At 37.4% G+C, this 22,790-nt stretch overlaps 1 protein-coding gene across 7 annotated transcripts in view; it reads right to left on the bottom strand.

Moving 5' to 3' along the window:
- Window positions 1–22,790, bottom strand: part of arvcfb (ARVCF delta catenin family member b) — a 286,399-nt gene that overhangs the window by 124,953 nt on the left and 138,656 nt on the right. For 4 of the 7 annotated variants that reach the window (XM_088335601.1, XM_088335595.1, XM_088335599.1 and 1 more), the window contains exon 4: window positions 18,965–19,179. In XM_088335601.1, coding sequence (XP_088191727.1) covers window positions 18,965–19,150 — 186 coding nt within the window. In that variant the 5' untranslated portion in view covers window positions 19,151–19,179. Of the gene's footprint in view, window positions 1–2,571; window positions 2,784–18,964; window positions 19,180–22,696; window positions 22,771–22,790 lie in introns of those variants that run through there. The other 3 variants (XM_088335596.1, XM_088335598.1, XM_088335602.1) reach the window with 3 other exon arrangements.

Below are 22,790 nucleotides of genomic sequence, written 5' to 3'. Positions count from 1 at the left end.
TCATGTGGTTTTCAGATCTAGGGATGTTGTAATCGTGGTCTGCGCAGCTTTTTGAGACTTTTTGTGATTAAGTGCTATACAAATAAATGTGACTTGGCTGGACTATATTTAGACTGTAAACATTCTATAACAGACCAGACCAGATATTTAGACAAGATCCATCGTCCAAAAGACATATGGCGCAGTGAGGAAGCTAGTAGGTAACATCTATGTACATGAGAAAACTCTCCTACATAATGTTACAGTTTTGTAACCTAGTAGTCGGCAAACTTTTCCGTACCTCCGGTTTAATGTCTGACTGTAGGTCGTTATCACATTATTTTTACTCTCAGTACTGTGTTTCCATAGTGCAGTGGTTAGCACATTTGCATAGCACGTGAAATGTCCCCAGTTCGAGACTGGGTGGAGACATATGTTGGCCTGGAGAGAGATGGGTGCAACCTGGCTGAACTTAACCAAGACAAACCACAGGAAATGGTGCCCCTACCACCATTGTGGTTAAAGGGTCCCATTGTGTCACGTTGCTGTTTGCTTTTTTGGCTGAACTATTTTCAATAATGCTCTGTGGCAACGTTACACAACGTTGTACAGTGAGTAAAGATAGTGTCAGTTATACCAATAATCAATTACTATGATATTCTACCGTGCACGCTTTTTTGGGGGTGAGAAAAATATACAAGAATATATATGATGCAAGCAAAAAAAATTAGGCATGTATTTTTCTTTCTCTGCGGGCCAGTACGAAACTACCTGCGGCCAGGTATCGGTCTGCACCCTGATGGTTACAAACCACTAGGGCTCCTTGAATAAGTGAAATCTAATTGATATTGCAGCACTGCTGTTTTTTTTTTCCAAGAATTTATCGTTCCAGTTTGTTATTCAAGTGATAAAGTGTTTAACCAATAAGAATTGTCACAGTTCGAGTTTTAACAGCTCTGGCTAATCAGAAGCACATTTTAATGGCATTAGCTAATAAAGGTGAGACAAAGTTTGCATGCACTGTGAGCACGACTGTGCTAGGCTGGTGTAAGCTGACAGTCAAACAGCCCAACCAAAACAAACGCGACAGCTCAAAGCTTTAGTGGTGCTTTCATTGAAAATAAATTCATCAATAAAATCAGACTCTAAAGAAAGTCAGAAAAGTGCATAGAAATGCTAATCACCAATGGGTGCTTCGTGGATTGTTTATCTGGAAATCGACTGAGGCGGCGTCAAAAAGTTATGCTCACAGCTACGCTAATAAATCTTAATCCACCACTGCCGAACGTTGGTAGTCACCAACGCCAGATCCATCACCAATGAAATTGTTGACCTGAAGCTACAATTCGTCAAAAAAACTTTTGTATTTAAATTATGAAGGAGAGCGCCGGAGACCTTGCTTAAGTCGCAATTATCTGATGATAGCGTCCAGCTAGCCAGCCGCTCTATAAATCGCTTTCTTGCACTGAAAGGAACATCCTTCCAATTTTGTTGTACTTTTTTATATTGACAATGACCATTTATTCAAATGTATTTCTGTTTTATTTGTAGCGCTACAATTGTTATTTTGTTACAGCCATATACGTGCAGTCTGTAATTACGTCATCTGGTAGTAAGTTTGCATGTCAGTATGTTTATTGATCCATCCATCGTCTTCTGCTTATCCGGGGTCGGTCGCAGGGGCAGCAGCCTCAACAGGGAAGCCCAGATCTCCCTATCCCCAGCCACTTCACAAAACTAGCACAGAAAATGCACTTTTCTTTTAAAATAGAAAATTGCATCAAAATCTGAAAAATCGCAATTAGGCTTTTTTTTCCAAAAATGTGCAGCCCTACAGACCACTGTTCTAACCAACCACTTTCAAATTAGATACTGCGCGTATTCCATTCTTCACTTTCTCTTCTTTATTATTAGTCTATTAGGAGAGAGCTGCCAAGCTTAACGGGAAAGGACTTTTCCAGTAATGTATGCACATCATGCCCTGATACACACAAATGCTCACAGATCCTAACAAAAGCACATTCCATTGGTATCTATGCAAGGAAAAGACAAAAGGGTTTAATGTCCTGCCTTTCACACAATTGTAAGTACAACCCATGCGATAAATCTGAGTTGAATTCAGTCAAGAACTTTGCAGGTTGTTCAGGGACACACTTATAAAGCTTGTCCCACGAACACACAGCATAGCGCACGGAAAGTTATCTGTAGTGATGCTTGTAGTGGGACCATGGATGTCCCCCCCCCCCCCCGAGAAGACCACATGTCAAGGTCCAGGAACTTATGATAAAGAAAGAGGGTTCCATTCAAGAACAACCTAGTTAAGATGAGATGCCTGTTTACGAAATTGCATTGTGTTCACATGAAGCCACTCTGTGTATGGTAAAGACAGGGGGCGGGACACGTCAACCAATACACAGAGCGCCACAGTCCCAAAATACATCTTAAAAAGCGTCAGTTACACACAAAAAGACTATAACATCGCGCTTGTAACAAAAAAAGTGGCAAAAACAGATAAAAAAAATCATCTTATGTAGGGGAAACTGGGGAAGAGAGACGCTCGCGTTGAGACGGAGAACAGGCATCAATACGAACCTGTTTCACTTCGGCAGGCATGTTCCAAATGTCCTCCTTTCGCTGCCCGAAATGGGAAAAACCCTCAACGCAATTGAAACGTCGGACGGCTATTTCCAATAGTCGGAAAAGTTTTGCCTTTTGCTTCTCTCCTCCACTCGTGCCCTTGAGTTATCCTCGGGTATTTACTTGAGTTTTGCCTCCGAGAGCGCAGGGTAGCTGCTCAGAAGCGGTCAGCCATCCTCGGCGAGCCACATCAAGTTTAACAAGACTAGCGACGGCTAGAGTGGAAGTAGCGTGTAACCTTTCAAAGTAAAAGAGTCACAAAATAATCAAAAAGCTACATACAGTATAAGCCTTATAAGGAAGGCAACGCATATTGCTTATATAAACTGTGTATAAAATATCTAAACTGTATGTGTATGTATATATATATATATATATATATATATATATATATATATATATATATATATTATTCTAAACTCCGCTTTCAACTAAGTTTAGAGCACATTGTTTACAAATTATCATAAGGAAATATACTTACACATTTAATGAATGTCCATATTAATTTCTAGGTACATACTACATATCTGCAAGGGCGTAGTTTTCGCATGGACGGAGATGACGTGTCCCCACCAATGTCAAGCAATCGTTGCTTTGTCCCCACCAATATTGTGTAATCATTTTTAAAAACTGTGTTAGGTCCCGACCATTGCCATTATCAAACTTTCACCTTTGTGTCTGTGCATGATTCGTGATCCCCTGTTTAAAGATTGTACTGTATTTCTCAAGTAGGTATCATCACTTTTGTTTTGAAATGAATGTTGGGTTACATGCAGTATGTTCTCTGCTGTAGTTATTCAAATGAATTTTAGTGTGAGCCAGACTCATTGGCTGAGATGATGAATACAGTATATGGAAAGGAGAGATAACATAAAAGGACAGCAAAAAAACATAGTGTACGCATCTGAAGAGTCTTACTCTTTGAAGTTAAGTATCCGAAATAATAAAGGGTGTTGAATAAATGTATGCACTGACAGATAATGGATACAGTCCATATGTACACTGTAGGGTCTATCTAGAAGACACTAGGATTGATCTATTTTTCTCTCACTCTCTTTTTCTCTCTCTCTCATCCTCTCTCACACGTTCTCAGACTATTTCTCACTCTCCTTTTCCCTTTCCCTTTTCTTTCTCTCGGTTATCTTCTGTCGCGCTCTCTCACATTCTCTTGCACTCTCTTTCTTTCTTTCTCTGTCTCTCTCTCTCTCTCTCTCTCTCTCTCTGGCACACACACACACACACACTAAGGTTTTTTTCTTTAGGTGCAATGGGCTATGCATCCCAGCTGTGTCAGTCTCCCACCCCCTCACCCTTTTTGGGGGAGGGGGGCAGGGGGAGAAAGAGAGAGCGAAAGAGTGAGAGACAGAGAAAGAGACGTATAGAAAAAAAAGAAAAGGAGGGGTCTCAGACACAAAACAAAAGTTCCCCCCATTGAGGCTAAGGCGAGCCCTTACTCTGCAAATGTGTACACCCTTCATACACATGCACACAGGCGCTTTCTTTTTTTCTTTGTTCCGTTCCTCTCGCTGGTTCGGATTTGAGAGAGGGGTGGGATGCAGTGAAAGAATTTGCACTCCGATATCGAGTGCTGTGTCCCGGACTACGCTGGAATGTTAATCTAATAACATCAACCCAAGCTTACCCCAAAATCTTTGAGAGACGTTTGGACAGTCAAGAGGCCGTAAGGGATGGACTGGACGTAGAATAAACAGAGAAAGGAGAAATCCCAACCAGAAGGGAAATGCCTGAGGTTAAGCATTCCACTTGCTTGGCAGAGCTGTTTTATCTCCCATAGTGTTGCAGATACAATTGTTCCTAGTAAAAGAGCTTGTGTTAGATGCACCACTGCATTTAGATTTACTTAACATCCACAATAGGTTACGTGAAAAGGTTCATTCATGCATTAGTTCCGATTCGAACTCTTTGATTATAGTCAATATTTAAAAGTATCAAATCAGTGACTCATTCAAAACTTGTTTAGACTGTTGAAAAGATTAACGAGATTACAAAAAAGTACAAAGGGTGATTAAAAAAATGTGATATCTTTTGTCATGTAAATATCACAGAAAGTCAATGATTAAAGGTGAGGTGCGTAGTTCGAGGTGTCCTTAAAAGGACAGTGTGTCTCTTATATCTATCTATATACCAAAGCCATATCCCACTAGTTGGAGGTGGCTAGAGTCAGGAGGCACCAGTGGTGCCTCCTAATAGTTTAAAAAATGTTTATCCAGTAAGAAAAAAACAACAACATGGATTTCAAAATTGGGCAAAATACATGAACTGTCATACCATTGTTATTTAAAAAAAAATCGTAGGACCAGAAATTTGTATTTCTTTGTCACCGTGGAATCCCTTCTTGGATCGGCGCCATGTTCTTCCGGCATCCTGCCGCCATGCTCTGCTTTGTATCACTGGCCCTCGCTTGCACCAGACCACACAATACTATCTCATGATCAAATATTATACATTGAGGCTTCAAAAAGTTTAAAATTAAATATTTTCCCTATTAAGAATGTATGAAAGATGCTCAAATGAGTTTAAAGATCATTCTTATTAATTTTTACCACGCTTATCTTCTTTTATCTTACTTTTTCAGGAAAGAAGGTGAAAGGGGCGGGGGTGGAGTGAATTCTCGTGGTCTTGAAGGTTTCTTTGGTTTCAGGAGGAAAATGGTGAAAATAAGAAAATGACTTTTTGTAATACAGACCTAATTCCAACACGACCCCCCCAAAAATATGAAAAAGAAAGATTTTATTCAAATGCATACGTGCACGTGGAACACAAGCAGCTTGACAGAGGCTGCAATGATGATTTCTGGTGTCTGCAAGACGATTATTTTGAACTTATGGACACGAACTTAAAGGAAAGAGGAATTAAAAAGTATTTATGTTGAAAAAGATTTATTCTTCCTAACCCAAATTCGAAATACCATAGCATGTGGATTATGTGAACAATTTCATAGATGCTGATCTGAAACCAACATGAGGGCAACGAAAAAATATTTTGAAACACCCAGTATGTTTATATACAAGGCAAAACATATTTGGCATATTGTAAAAATTTAGTCAGTAATTAAATCCACCCATATGCTTCGCATTTTTATAGAATTTCAATTATGTAGGTACAGATCCGTCGCTATAACAGGGTTTATCTTTCGCAGTTTTATGGCGACACAGATTTTCATCATGGATTGTGTTCTGCATTCTGCTTGGCCAAACAGTTCCTAAGAAAATAGGTAGACATAAAATATAAATTAAAACATTTTAACAGGGTACAGTATACAGTACTTTTTTTAGTTAAACCAATAGTTTGGCCAGTATTTTTTCTTTTTTAATTTCAATGCATTGTAGAGTGCCTCATTGTATAATAATTTAACAAAATTAAGATTAGTACTTTACAAATTTAATTTATCAGGGTTAATTTTAAAACACAGGGATTACTGTATAGAAATAAAGTCCTACCATAAGGACTCATTCATTCTACTGTGCATCCTTTTTAGGGTCACGGTTGAGCTTGAGTGTGTAACTGACTATTTTGGGAGCGAGGCACAATACGCTTCTGACTAGTTGTCAATTGCACGCTGGCGTTATAAGCCTCACCTCTTTGCAGATCGTAAGCATGTGCAAGTTCTGTATGCGTGCTGCGGATTTGGGGTGAATGTGGACTGATCATTAGTCCTAAGCCGTCAACTAAAGTTGAATTTTTTTATCAAAAATACATTACTAGTGGCTCGTCATGCCAGTGGTGTTTGTTTGGATTATTTAGATTTAATTTTATTACTATTTATAATAATGATAATACAATTATGAAGACACATTATACTAATACTATTAATAATAAAAATAATAATAATAATTCATGAGCTTCATTCAGAGCATTTCTAGACACTCAATGAGCTTTACAGGAGTTGCATTATTCAGGCAGTCCCACATTCACACTACGGTGATGGTAAACTACCACTTTTCACTCCTAGGGCCCCTCTGACCACGAGTGAACATTCACACCATCTATACATCAGTGTGGGTGACATTAGAATGAAGGTGTGTGAAGAGTCTGGCTCAATGACACAAAAGGACATGACTTGGAGAAAGCATAATACGAAAGAGCAACTGTTTGGCTACTCTTCAGGGTATAAATTACATGATTGATCTTCATTTCAAATTTTGTTTTTTATTTTAAGAAAAAAAAACACTGAAATTAAAACACATATGTATTTCTTTTAATCCACAGACAAACAGAACACGTCAAAAATATCTTTGAGTACAAATATATTGTCGAATGGGATGTCAACAATTTAGTTTTAAATACTTAACTTTTTGGATGGATGATGATAAAAAAGAATAAGCAACTCTGGAAATCAAATGGACTTTGGAGAGCCAGATAGTCAAAATAGAGTGACACAAGTTGTTTTAAAAAATGATATATATGTATACACACTTAAAATTTACAGCTTTTTATAAGTTCTCGCTTGTTCACACATTCCAACACAAATACTGTCTCGCTCTACTAAATGTAGACATTTAACATGCTATGACCACATTCTTTTACCTTATGCTATCTCTCAAAAATGCAGCCACATATAAAAAAAGCTGTCTGGCTCCAAATGACTCGGATCTTTGTTTCTAACTAATAATATGAGGAATTGCAGGCAGTCGTCATGTTCAGCACGTCCGGTTCAGCCAGGGGCAATACCTCATATGGTCACTTAAATAAACTGTAACGTTCAGTTTGCAGGTAAAGATTTTTAGAGTAACTGCTCTCTCAATAAACTGGACCATTTAACAACTGGAAGTGGCATCGAACCGCGAGATGACGAACTTCTGCGCTAAAATTCTGACGAAGACATGGTTAATCTTATCTATCCCGGCTGACGCTCAAAGAAAATGTGCGGGTCAGATGTATCGACATTTCGTTCTGTATACACGTGTACACGAATGACAATATAGTAAATCTGAATCTGAATCTGAATCAATCTTTGTAAGATTTCATAATCAACACAGATCTGAGAGACAATTAAAATATTATGCTATGCATTATGGACCAGTAGCATTTTAAATAGAGACTTCACATGGAATTCTGGAGATAAGTAAGCCAACAAGATACAGAAAGAAAAGCAATTGACTGGATATCAGTAATAAAAAAAACGTACAATTGTCTTTGATTGTTGCCCAACATCTCATGTTTTCTGCTGGATAAATAAGAAAAATAGACAAATTCTGAACAAACAGAAAAAAACACCCAAATTGTCCATGCAAGTTCCAGTACATATATATCTAGCTGAATGTGGAGGTAAATGGTCCACAGTTGACTCGTTTTGCAGTATTTTGCGAGCCCCAGGGGAACTTCAGACTCCTTAACAGACATTTTCAACTGCTTTTTGGAAAGCCCAAGTCTTCCCTGGTAGATGTGTAAACTTCACAACCCAATGCTGAACATGGTCTCAATTGTGCCTACATAGTTTTTAAATAGCACCACAATAGTACGGATAGGAGAATGCAAAGTTAAGGTCTGTAAGGGTCCAAGGCGATTAACAAATTTTGCAGTTTCCTATTAAAAAACTATGAAAGTCCTGCGATCGTAACATAAAAGAAGGCATTGTAGAATTTCAACTTCAGACGTTAATGTTTTATGTGTTAAATAAGGTCAGGTCTTGTTTGGTGATACTGCTGGACATTATAGCAGGTCACATTCCAGAGGACACCTTTGTGTAAACATATGGGCTCTGGTTTATTTTCTATATTAAAGGACCCTAGGTTGAATGTGTGTCAGGACTACCTTCTTTCAAGTATTTGCAGGCAGAATTTGTAATCACTGACACCATCGGTTCATCTATGTAAAGAGGATTTGAAGTGAAGAAAATTTGAGCAGCTTCCACATACTTTTCTTAGTGCTTTAGGGGAACTTAATACTTTATTGGATTGTGATCAAATGGTAGGGACTTGGACCAGAGCAGACATTAAGTCCTTTAGTGGACTGATTTAAAGGCTGAAGGTTTGAAGCCCACAAGAGAAGAATATATGTTAAGGAATTTCTATTTTTAAATACTCTTACGTAATATCTGCGTAAACTGCATAAAAATACTGTATGAGACAAGGAATCAGATTACGTAATAACTATTTTTGCCCAACTTAGTCACAAGGAGATCGTTTACCTTATGTAGCCTTGAAAAGATATTGGTGGGATTTATGGTATATTTCAGTGAACAATCAACTGTACATTTGCAGTGTTGTCAGTCAGAATCATGTTTTTTAAATGAAGTCTATGGAATGGGAAGGCTTATTATAGATGAAAAATAAATAATAATCGACGTATTTGCATTTAATCACATATTTTGGCCCATACCAAGAAGAAAACGATAATGAGTATACCTTTTTCGTATCGGAATACAGTGTTTGAAATAAAATGTTTTTGGTCAATCAAATTAACCAATATTCCGCGAAATAAAGGCAAAATGGAGATTTAAACCGTAAGTTGCAATTCTAACTCCTAAATATGGTAAAATACTCAAAAGCACAATATTTAATGTACAGCGTATAGTGTATTATTCTATTATATGACTTGTCACAAGTCAAGCAATAGAATAAAAGTCCAATTTAGATTGACACTATTATGTTTTCAATGTAAGTCTTAAGCCTACAATATTTATTATATTTATGCAATATTTATAATGTTTGCAATGTAAATCTTAAACTTACAATAATTATAATGTAAAAAAAATATATAAATTCATTTTTGATGAGATTGGCAATATTTTAAAAACCGAATTGGAATATCGTGCTATCCTGTCACGAGATTCGGCCCTGGGCTGTTTTTTTTCAATGGAGATTGTTAAAGTCAATCATTATTATGACTATTTCGTGGCCATATTTGCACAGATAAAATACATGTATATAGTTTAAATCGACATGATGGTGGGGGCAAAAACTCACGCGCCTTCTTGCTGAGTTTTCGAAAAGAGAGAGAGAGTTTATTCGTGACGTCAGAGGAATCAGTACAGAGCCAGAACACGACTTCAAAATAAAAGAATACAAGATTGATAAAAGTACAAGAGATATAATTACACTCATTGTTGAAACGTTATTTTATGTGTGTGTTTGTATGAGAAACATTGTTTTTATATTTAGTAATATAAAAACAAGCTAATTACCTTGAGACAGAAATTCAAGAGATTTACATTTAAAACCTGACAAGATGTGCTGCACTGCAAATTAGGAAACAGCTGACTTATAGCAGGTTGAAGTAAACAGCTGTTGATTTAAAAAGCAACAACGTCCACAGGTAGGTTGCACTTACGTTTGGAGTATTCTATGAGCAAGGGGATTTAGATTATATTTCCTGACAAAATTATGTAATTTTTCAGTCGAATGAATACTGACAAAGCCTAATTTATTGTCACCAGAATGATCAAACCTTCACCTCTTTCACTTCCATTTGAATATACTTCAAACGATTGTGCACACCTAAGAAGCTGTTCTGTACAGAAACATGAAAAACCAAGCAGCAACATTCTTGGCATTCACTTCCAGCTGCTCTACATAACAGCAGTATGAGAAAAAAATGGTAAAAGGAGGACTTTGGGAACAGTGTGAGGTTAAAAAATAAACAAAGGCGCAACTTTCACACGAAGGTAATTAGGGTGTTTATGGAGGCCAAGAAGGTGTCTGATGGCACCGTAAGGGGAAAACAGGGTTGAAATAGAGAAGGAATAAAAAAAGGAAAGTGAAGGGGAACTAAGGCTCATTGTTAGGAAGCTGATTTATGAGGGTACAAGGTCTCCCAGACCCAGCCAGTAGAAGGATAGATCTTCTGTCACTATATCACCCTCAGCCCTTTGTATGCATTGTGCCTAGACCGGGCTGGGGGCCATGCGGAGATGAAAGTGGGAGGAGGTCGACTGGGCCGATTGCGGGTTGAGTGCTGCAGTACCAAGGCCGGCTTGAGGTCTTCATATCCTCACCACAGACAGCAACGCTGATCAAACGGCGCACCGTTCCCTCCCTCCTAACGCCAAAAAGTCTTTGAAAACTCCCCACTTCGCTCAAACAACACAATGGAAGAGTTCTCCTGTGTCAAAAGCCTGTCAAATTATAACACTTAAATGTAAACCAACCAGGTAATTCATGCATTTCTTAATTCCCAGCTTGATTTTTGTAATGTTCTGCTCTTCGGTCTCCTACTGTCTAGCATCTAAAATTTGCAGCTAGTTCGAAATGTGGCAGTGAGACTTTTGACTAGGACACGAAAGTTCAATCACATAATTAATCCATTCATAGCAATAACGTAAAAATACGTTTTCAGCATTGTCCATGAGTGCCCAAACGTAACAATCCATTTTACTTTTTTTATTTAAAAAAAATACTATAAAGTGTATGACACTGCTCATTAGGAAGTGTCAAGCCTCTGGGAAGGATTTCTCTATGATAAATCAGCATTATACGGCAGGAGTGGCTTAGATCAGATTCTTGGTCCACAAATCGGGGAGACCCAATTTTCTAGTGTTGCTACCTTTATCCGGCAAATGAGAGTGTGTAGGCGGCCCCACATGGCAAGTAGGCACAATGAAGACGTGTGGTGGGAGTCGGAAGATATGGACAAATAGTAATAATAGGCAGTTAACTCCTCAACTGTGCTTATATATTTTTAAAAAGATGACAAAATCGTCATTGTCAGGTCAGAAAAGAATGACGTTTTGAGCATGTCCACAGAACGCTGTTGCCCGAGGAAACGCGATATCCATGGTGACCAAAAGTTTATGCATGGTTTATGCATAGTTCATGCATCAGTTCAGTGTTCTCGCAATAAAATGATGTTTGCATGCAGTGCCTTTGTGTTTTTGTAAATAAGTGTTTGGATATTGGAGGTAATGAAAAATACAAAAGTATTAAAAAAAAAAAAAAAAAAAAAAACAGAAGTGAAAGTGCTGCTTAGAATGCATCCTTTCACAAAAAGCTGTTTTGTCAGTCAAGTCAAGTTAGGTCACATTTATTTGTATAGCCGTTAATCATAAAAATGTCTCAAAGGACTGCACAGGATTACAATTATACCATCGCCTGATCTTAAACCAACATGCAGGCAAGGAAAAACTCAAAACCTCAGCGTGAGGAAAAAAGAAACCTTGAGAAGGGGCCTCACAAGTGGTAATCCCCCTTCCAGGATGACCAGAGTGGAATAGATTTCAGAAATCTTCTTGGAAACGAGTATTTTTAAGAAACTTAGCAATGTTCAACTGGTGTTTACTAATCAACGCTACAAGCTTTTTTTTAGAATGGAAAATGAGGGTTATATAACTACAGAACAAAATTTACTCTCGGCCTTTAAAATGAGTCAAAATGGCAAAAATTGGCTGGCAGCGGCTCCAATTTGAGAAAAATGTCTAGTATTGAATAAGATAAAGGCCATACAAATAAATTTGACTTGACTCGACTAACAACGATGCATGAAATGATTGTGTGTTTTTTTTATCAATGAGTACAGCGCAAGATGGGAGATGAGGCGTCTGGTGAAACGAGGTCACCTTCTCCATCAGCCTCAGAGCGATGCGGCTGTCTGGGACTTGTCTATCTCCACACATAGAACATCCTTTAATACATCACTTGATCTTTCAAAGCCTTGATTATGACGCACCTTCGGGCTAAAATCAATTTGCAATGGCGAGCGCAATATGAAAAAAAGATAGAGTGCCTTAAAATGGGAGGCGTCTTTCAATGGATGGAGATTCAAAACAAGTTTCGGTCATTGAATCTCCTTTGATAGTTGTGCCATAGACGCTAATGGAAGGTCAGAGTGAAACATTGATACGAGTAGACAAAAACGTTACAGCGTGAATATTTTCATTGGGTCATCACTTATTATTGTTGACGCAAAACTCGTTGTACTGTATTTTCCCCCCAATATTCCCCCACCTGCTTTGACTTATTCACATTCAAGTAACAAAAAAGAAAAATGGTGCATTTTGGTCATTTTGTGTCTCTGTAGTTTGTATTATTCATTGTGCTTTGTAGGACTTGTTTTCGATTACACTACACCAGGGGTCTCCAGGGTGCCCCCTAAGAACAAATGAGGTGCCCAGGGACCTATTCCGAAAATAGCTCACCACTCCTGGGTCATTGTGATTTTCTAGAAAGATTATAATTTTTTTTTGTGTGGTTGATTGAGTCAATTTAACATTATTTCCAATAGCAAGGAGCAGGTGCTCAAACACCAACTGGCTGCTCTTTATGTATGTGCCTGTTGAATGCCTCTTGAATATATCACTGGAAATATACGATGGCATATCTAATATTCATGGCGTAGAAACAGTTCTAAATTATCATGTTCTGAACATGCTGCAATAGAGTTTTAGAACTGCATACATGAAGGTGATAAGAAGTATGTTACAAGATTGTTTGCATTTAGATTTGAGTTATGTGACCACAATAGGATAAAACTGTCATAATATGGAAGATGTGAAACTCAAAAATTGGGAACAAAATCATTTCCCCCAAGTAATTTAGATTCCAGAATTTGTAATGTTACACAATTCCGAGGTCTGGCAAATCTCTGAAAAGCATGATGGCGCTTTACACAGATAAACAACGGCAACCAGAAGATGAAGGCGCTGTATCTAAGACAGATCAGTTGGCTTCTCCTGCTACTGGTAACCACAAAAAAACAGTACTGTTTCATGTGGGAAAGAAAACCCCTACCCAAAACTAACGGCCTGGAGAAGGATAGGCGCCGCCAGAATGTACTTGACACAGACCCACCACAAGAAGTAGGCCCCGATGACCCATGCGATCAAGGGGTCCGTGAATTGTGAAATAACATAGTAACAACATAGTACTAAGATCTTATTTTAGAAATGCATATAAAACTGGGTGCCCTATGAGTTAATTAGCGACAAAAAGTAGCTCTTGGTTGGAGACCCCTGCACTTCATAATACAGAGACATTTAGTGTTCAAATACCATACCATATTTGCAAGGTAGTCCTTCATTTTAAATGTATAGTCTAAGATGAGGTTGGCCACATCGGTTTAAAAAGTTTACCAAGTGCTCGATCCTGGAGACCCGTCCATTTTTTTCAGTTATGGATAAATACACATGCAGATATGTACATTATTTTACTTTATACTTGTTTTTATATAGACTAATTTCATCAAATTGGTTTTGAAATGCAAACGATTTTAGCAAAACAATATATAAGGTCCATGTTTTAAGCACTAAATTTGATACTTAGGTTAGTAGTGTTAAGGTGCTAGTTTTCTATAGTACTTTTGTAGTGTTTCTGCAGTATTTTTGCTATATTTATGTTTTATGTTTGGACAATTTTCATATTAGAATGTTTGTATGATATTAGCAGTATTTTCGTATTATTATTCCATGCAAACTCCTCAGAACTGTGCCACACATGGGCTAACCACTGCGCTGCCGTGCTGCCCCACATTAACTTAATTTTGTATTTTTCTTGGGTGTGCTAATTGTTTTCTCATTAAACAGGAAATATGGCAAGTATATATATATTTTTTTATCAATTAAGACTTATTTTTTTCACCAATGTTTCTTTATTATCATTCTATCTTCTGAAAGAAAGAAACTATACTTAAAATGTGCACATTTGTCCGTCAAATACAGTTATGTAAACAACAAAAATCTAAATAACAAAATAATCTTTCGAACAGGTAAGATCTCTATTTCTATTCAGTTTTATAGTGGGATATCATTCACTACATCAATTTTTTGCAATTGTAGGACATTAAAAAAGGTCATCATCCTAAATGTGGAAAACCTTGTATTTATAACTATTATTTTTTTGTCATTTGAAATCAAGTCTATTTTTGGAGATTCTCAAATGTTTTATGTTCCTTTTCCTCTGACGTTTGGCATAGATTTCAAACATAAGTGGCCAAAACATTCCTGTTGAAAAACTAAAGCACACTGCCATAACTGCACATAAGCGATTAAAACAATCAAACGGCTTTTAATGTTGATATGAGAGGAAGACATTATTTTAATAAAACATTTTCCCTACTTATAGCTGAGGAGTTTATTTTTTTTAAAAGTGAAGTGTTTACAGGGTCCGTACACCTTTTTTCTAACCGAATTCAAGCATTTTCAATGCAAATTTTCCAATTTTTTCAGTACAATTAAAAGAGGCAACCTATAGTGAATCATGCATTTTGCAGCTCCATCAATATATCTGCAGCTTACATATGTGACTATTATTCTTGCACGTGCATTTATCGAGACATATGATTTTTAGATCTTGAGTAAATCGCATATTTGTTGGTGGATTTTAACAAAGCGTGTATAAACATTTTTGAGATGACGCTTTCTTCATAAAGGTGTCGGGTCAAAATGACGGTAATATGTAGCTTACATTTTCAGTTGCATGGTTTTTCCCAGTACAATTTATATTAGGGAAACACTACCACAATTTTTTACATGGCCCTATAATTGATACATAATCCTTGCCCTGATACACATTTCCTAGTGCCCTGTTTAGGTGTAGCACTTAGCAAACTTTTAGCAGAAAAAAATCATCATTAAGCTAGTCATCTCCGTGAGTTATCTTTCATATGACTGGAAAGTCATTGTGAAGAGACGCATCTCTTTTTTGCACTCCTTGATGCACCTGTTCCAATGCACTTGTAGGGGGCGATGGCACTTCACATCTCATCGCCATGTAATCACTGACTTTATGATATCTTATTTTTCTTTGTTTAATGCATGGTCTGTGGATTCAGACTGTAAAGAATAATGGGGAGAACTTTAGACATTTTCAAGCACTTCACCCAACATTCAAGCATTTTCCTGACCTTGAAAAGACAATATTAAAATTCAAGCAATTTCCCGGATTTCAAGCACCCGTACGAACCCTGTCTTCAATTTAAACTAGGCTTGGAGAAAGTTACATTGGGAAAAAAGATTTTTTAATGTTCTTTATAAATCACACTATTAAAAAAAATCAAGTTAAGCTTTGTGTCATTTTCTATATGTGGCCCTCAGAGAAAAGCTTGACTTGAAGGCTGGCTGAAGGCCAAATGATCGGTGATCTGTAATACTTAAGTTAACTTCTAGAGCAGGGGTCGGGAACCTTTTTGACTCAAAGAGCCATAAAAGCAAAAAAAATTAATTTTATTTTGGGAAAGAGCCACACCATATATTATGAGACAAATTTACTAAATTGCTAAACCCGCGCCCCAGACAAAAGCTTAGTCTTCAGCACATTTATTTTTGATGATTTGATAAAAATTATGAAAAGAGAATAATGCCAGAGCCCCTGTCCCAAAATTAACATACCACTTTAAACTTGTCTCTTTCTTGCAATGACTCAAGATCGGTTAAACTCCTTTTGACCCTTTTTTATCATACATATTGGTTTCAAAACCAGATGCAAGCATTTATTTTGTAAAAACGTCACAACATTCTGAGAATAGGGAGCCTTATGTGCTTACCTTTGGCGAGAGATGGGAAGGAGTGCTTGTACTTTTTGCATAGCTCCACCCATCCCTCCCACTCACCCAATCAAATGACTAAGTTCTCTTCCGGTGTTTTGGCGTATTTACAGTTCTGTGGATTCATCATAAGGTATCTGAACACTGAACACAGATTACATAGTGAACTTTTATATAAAGGATTCTTTAGCGTTGTACAGCTAAAACGAGTTTTTTTTTCCCCATTTTTTGTGTGACACCTTGACTGTAAATTGTAGTGAAAAACGTGCCATATATATACTGCGAAGTAATCATTTGACAGTAAGTTTCGGTTTGGCTTTGCGTGTAACTTAACAGGATAGACAAATCAAGGACAAGATGGAGAAATTTTGCATGCAATCAAATCTGTCTCTGAGCCACAGATACTCGTAGAAAGAGCCATATATGGCTCGCGAGCCATAGGTTCCCGACCCCTGTTCTAGAGGATGTGCTGATTATAATTGGATCAAATACAGGAAAATGTGTATGGCAGTATGTACACAGTCCTGTATACACACACACACACACAGAGTTGGACCAGTTAGTGTTGATAGTTGAGTATTGAAAGGCTGCTTCGAGAAAGATTATTTCTCTCAGCGTTTCCTTCCTCCCAATCAATTTGAGAAGCCTTCCAGTGTAAACGTTGACACAGACCATTAACAAAATATGACCCCAGGCAAATGGAAGGTTAGTGTAATCATTTGTGAAGGTCTTACTTTATCCATTATAAATGCCCTCCCCATTTTTTTTTACCAAATAAACATGCTGAATCTGAGCATTGCAGACGCATTAACAAATTGCTTTTGATTTCTGCTTTTTAAAATGTGCTTTCTGAGAGGCGGTGTTCAAATATTAATCCCAAAAAAACGGCAGAATACACAAACACTGAGTGCGCCTTATAACCGGGTCTACCTTAAAGACCGCAGAATGCGATGGATACAATTGAAAATGCATAGAGCAATTATATGTATGTGGTGCCATATAACGTTCTACAGACAAGATTTTACTGTATATTACCGCAAGTGAGCATCGGTTGTGCAATGGTTAATCAAAGCGATAAACATTGCTGACCTAAATTGCAAAACATTGCACGCAACGGGAATAGAACCGGAGACGTGGCAGTGAGAGAAGCGACGCTTTACATCTAGAACACTATTGCTACAGATGACAGAGGCATTAGAACTCATCTCATCTATCTATCACACAATTTTTCCTAATGGTGTCAAGAACACAGATCCGCATAGTACATTCTGATAGGTTAATGGCTCTTTTCATTAGTAAATATAGCTGAGAGATCAAATCATACTTATGCAAATCTGTAGCGATACAACTTGGGGGCGGCAGTAGCTCAGGAGGTAGAGCGATCGTTTTAGGATTAAGGGATCCCAGTTCGAATCCCGGCTTGTCCGTGTTACATGTCGAAGTGTCCTTGGGTAAGACATTGAACCCCCAATTACCCCCAATAAGCAGGTTAGCGCCTTACATGGCTGCACAGATCACGGCCGCTATTGGGAAATGTGAAGCACAATGTAAAGCGCTTTGGGAAGTCATTGACTTGAAAAGCGCTATGTAAATGCAGATCATTTCATTTCATTTTATTTCTGATGAACGCGAAGTCCATTCTAGTGCGACAAAGCTGACGTAGCACCACGTATGAATTGTTCTATCCGGAATATAAAGAGCATACTCAACCTGACAGTTCACAATCACAATGTCAAACCAACAGACCCTGTTTTGGCTGTGCGTCGCTGAGGATTCCTTTATATGGAAGCTCATTAAACAATTTAGGTTCACTGATGAGATTCTTTTTGATGAAGATCCACAGAAAAACTGCTAAGAGACAAACGCCAGGCACACAGGGTCATTTGATTGGGTGATTGGTAAGGATATTAAGTAATAGCGGAAGGGAGAAAAGATTAAAGTGTTATATTTGTTGATGTGGGACACATGCATTATTCTTATTTCATAAATTTTAGTGAAATAAAATACGCTGAAAGTGGCTCTCTCAAAAAAAAAAATTACTATTATGGCTATTTAGTTCAAAAAGGTTTAACCTATAAGAATGCACTGTGCAAATCAGTATTTCTAGCACCGTGAGCAAAAATAGTGGGATACGCTCCAATGCGTTTTCGTATGCCATGCAAAGTGTCGGCGCTTTCACCGCTATTACTCTGATTCGCTTCCCATTGCATACAGTTTTTCAGATTTTGGTCAGCAACACTTCATTGCATCATTGCATTAATATATACCTTAGGTGTTTAAAGAGCTCAACAGTTATACACAAATAAACACAGTAGCTTTTACAGTAATCTTAATTTTATGCGCCTTATGTATGAAAAAAGTATGACTAAAGACAATTTTCTGGGAGTGCACATTATCGTGTGGAAAATAGAGTAGTTCTTATGTTTCCTGCATGTCATCAAAAAAGTTAACATTGTATATTCTCTTAACAGCTGTGTGCAAATCTTTCTGCAGATGTGTGAGTTGATATTTTTAGAAGATTACAGCTGTCTCATTTGTCCATCTTAGATTTCCTCAACGTTAGGAGACTTTCAGCAGAGCTCTTACAGTTGGATAAAAGGCAACTTTTAATCATCACAAAAAGCAACACCAACAACACCAGACAATATCAAAGACTTGAAGGTGAGAAGAGATGAAATTGGATGTCAAGCGGCAGCTTAGAGGAAAACGGCAAAGCCGCAGAAACATTTTCCATCAAAAAGATGAGACACAGAACATTCATGACAGATGCCTGAGAATCTCAAAATGTGAATGGGCACGGTTGTTACTCATTCCCACCGATAGGCACCTCACAAGATGATTGAATGAACTTGCCAGGATGGAACTATTGCAGAATGTCTTATGACGGGATGATCTTGCATGCTCACACATTTACCTGCATCACAATTTGCTGCCATGCTAACGGCTGGCCGGTTGAAGGGTTGGGAGGCGCATTGGCCCGCCCGAGCTGCAGGGTGCGACGCTCCTCCTCAAGCGCCCGGGTTAACTGCTCAAAACGAGCCTCCTGCTCTTTCACTGACGCCAAGATGCTGGCAGCCGAGCGAACTTCATAGTCTTCCATGTCCGGGTATTAGTTGCACTTGTCCTGATCTTCCAGGTCAAGGAAAGAGAGAAGGGAGGGGAAGGAGGGGTACCAGGTCAAAAGAGACACCCAGGCCCACAAGAACAGTTGCAGCATCATTCAACTTTTAATCAAATAAACTGGGTTTTAGCAATTCCCCATCCACAATTGATAAATGTATTCTGTTTTTAATATTATAGACCTAGTAGGATTATTAAAAAAAGTGTCACTGAGTATGTTGTCACTATCAAATGAGTTTTCCAACGATATTAGTTTTATTATTTAATCATAACATTATTACTTTGATAATCACATAATTAATTTAGTTGTTATAAATGTAACTCCTATTTAGCAACATATTTTAATGAGGTATTGTGTGTGTATATATATATATATATATATATATATATATATATATATATATATATATATATATATATAATGTATTTATTGTATATAATATTTTATATATAATTTTCGACATCCCTAAAAAAATGTTCGTGTGTACCCTTTTTCGAATGGTCGTAAGTAGGGGAGCGTCTGTATATGGATTGTCAGTGAGCTGTAAAAAATTATTTCGCACCTGCTGGGATCAGTTTAACAAAAGTGGCAGGAATTTAAATTGCTTTACGATTTGTATATGCGAGACAATGAGTGGGATTTAATAAATGTTCCTTGTCCCACCTTATTTCGGGGATTCTGTTATGATTTAGGTTACATTTACATGTGCACACAAAGACTATAAGTGCCTGAAATGAATGAATAAATTAATGAATATTTAAATGCTGAATGTATTCTTTCATATCAGTGTACTTTCCTAGCAATGGTCTGACCATACAACCTACATGTCCTTGTAATGTACATACCCAGAAATGTCTGTTAAGAATTTTATGTTCCATTTTCGCCAATCCATAACCCTCTTTTATAAAAACTGTGATCTGCATTCGTCGATGCACTCCTGGCCTCTTGCGGGGAGAGCGCTGCTCTGATCAATTGGTCCGGAGTGCATTCTGTTTGACTTTTATCTTGAAACTCTCTAATAAATGTCCTAAACTGAACTGCTTCTCTCCAGGTCTATTTTTCTCCGTCGAATACTCAGTCTGGTCCAGGAAATTGAACACGCAGCGAGACAAGGATTGTCTGACATCTACAACCTGCAAAGGTAATGGCATAAGATGCCAGTTTGTAAATTTGACTATAATACCTCACTGTTGGTCATTATTTTGACTACTATGCACTGTTTACATTTTTGTCGACTACAACAAGAGTTTATCAAATAAACAATTATGGAATATCTGGTTTTTGTAAGCAAGGAAATTTGATCCAAAGAAAAGGCTTAGGCGGGGGGCTTTTGAAAGAGGTTGGAATTTCTTATTTGAGAGTTGGTTAATCTCCTGTTCTTCTTACAAGTTCACAACCCATTGATGTATTCTCTACTTACGTTTTACATAAACGTATCAATAATAAAGCCTCGATCAGTCCTTATAGAATTTCCTCCAAGGCTTTGCCATTTTATGACAAATAGATGTTCGAGTTGTGAAAAAAAAAATTAAAAACACACAATGTCAATATAATTTTTTTAAAATGTTTATTAACGTGAGGTTATTCTTTTAAATCTTCCAGACTGATAACATTTATTTTTTGGTCACCATGACCTATTACTACTTTGGCAAGATGTTTGTTTTTAGAAAACAAAGATGTCATAGATATATAACTATATTAAAGACGGTTTATCTTTAGGACAAGTTTATAAAAGCTAGGAAGATGAATAATTACCACTCAAAACCTAAAAAAAAAAAGATTAAACCGTTACAACCACCTCCCAGAGATGAAGGTAGTACAACCTTACAACCATATCAGTTGCCGTATTTAGCCACATTTTTGCCAAAAAATCTTGTGCTAACATTATTTTGAAGCCATGATTAACATACGTCAAATCTTATGTGACTCTCGAAGGGGTTACAAACTTTAGCTAATTCTATATTGCACTTCATTTAATCAAAGACTTCCCAAGACAAAATAAATGAGTACTATGAACTATATACAATAGTACAAACCATTAGTCAGATTTTTAAAAAAAAAAAAAAATATGGATGAGATATTTTTAAACACAAACCTTAATTTTTGTGAAGGCCAGGTCGTTAGCTAAAAATGTTTTGGAATTATATTTTTATGTGATTAAGGGGCTGAGATAACAGTGATTGACTAGGCAAGGTGTTTACAATGCAGTTTAGTTTTCGGGACAAGCCTAGTTTTTGTGGGGATGTCAGTCACTTCAGTCCTTAATGGGTTAAACTGCAACAATTCAAACTGTGAGGTGGCAGTAGGTTCAGAGCACACTGTGGCATCTGTGCCCGTTAAATCTCTTTCATTTGCACTTTTCTGACACCAGTGCCAAAAGGGAAAAGCTCAAATTCTCCTCACAAAGCAAAGGCCTGCGAGGGGTTATCCGGGATTTACAAAGCCAAACTCAGCAGACACATTAATGAGGCAACTCTACTGGGTGCCAATTACTTGTTTGTGTTCTGAAGTTTGACGCCTATTTGCTAATTAATACTGGGTGGAAAGGATGGCACTGAGTGTAGGTTTTGACGAGACAACACTGGGAAAAAAATGGAAACCTATTTCAACAATTGCTGGCACATAAATGGAATTAAACATTGGGCACTTGGGGCATATCAAACAAAGACTGCATAACCAGACCTTAAGTAAAAAATATTTTATATTTGCTTAAGTCTTAAGACTGTGTAGTGGTGTAGGAGGTACTTTGGGTGTACTTGTGATCATTTTTTTATTCGAGCAGAGCATAGAAAATTTTGTCATTACGCAGTAATAAGTGGCCATGGAACAGAAAATTCAGTGTTGTTGTTTTTTTTTTATCTCAGACTGGCTCATATCAGAAGTCTGGTTTGGATTCCGCTCTTGTTGGACCTCCTGTGTAAATATTTCCTAAAACAGAAATAATAATGACCATTATGGGCAGGACTATTTTATTCAGAGCTGTAGAAAATATGACTTAGGCAGAATAGGATATAGTATACTGTACTGTATGCTATCCTGAAGTTGACTTCATTTTTACACATCTCAATTATTATTTGCAGGTGCAAACGTGTCCAGTCAAGTATTGCATATGAAAAGACAATTGGCGACAAAATTCAGACAAAACTAAGGGGTAAGATAAGCGTTTTCCCATTCTCATCCAAAGAATAAAACAAATTCGTTCTTTCCTGCAAATGAACAATCAGAAGCATAATTGATGAATGACAATGTTCATTCTTCATGCACATGCACAGGACTATAATATATTGTGACATCCAAGCAATGCCAAAGGCCCCAATCCAACACATCCAGACTTTCCACTGTCATTCAGGCACACATTTTGACTCCATATCAGTCATACTGTCATAAGCTGGTGATTTTTAGATAACAGTTGCAAGCCTGAGTGTCACGTTTCCACACAAACACGGATATCATCCTTCATTGATGCAATGATATTGATGTTGCATGTAAATTGAATTGGAAATGCCACTCCACAACAATACAGACCTAGAAGATATGCAGGCCAATACTTGTTAGGCGACACTCATCCCCAACACGGGACAAAAACAGAGGGATAAAAACTGGGAAAAAGACAAGAGAC

This window comes from Urocampus carinirostris, chromosome 5 (assembly GCF_059441175.1).
Source record: "Urocampus carinirostris isolate Australia breed hairy pipefish chromosome 5, RoL_Ucar_1.0, whole genome shotgun sequence".
In the NCBI taxonomy this organism is placed as follows: domain Eukaryota; kingdom Metazoa; phylum Chordata; class Actinopteri; order Syngnathiformes; family Syngnathidae; genus Urocampus; species Urocampus carinirostris.
This window is presented reverse-complemented; position numbering and strand designations above follow the sequence as displayed.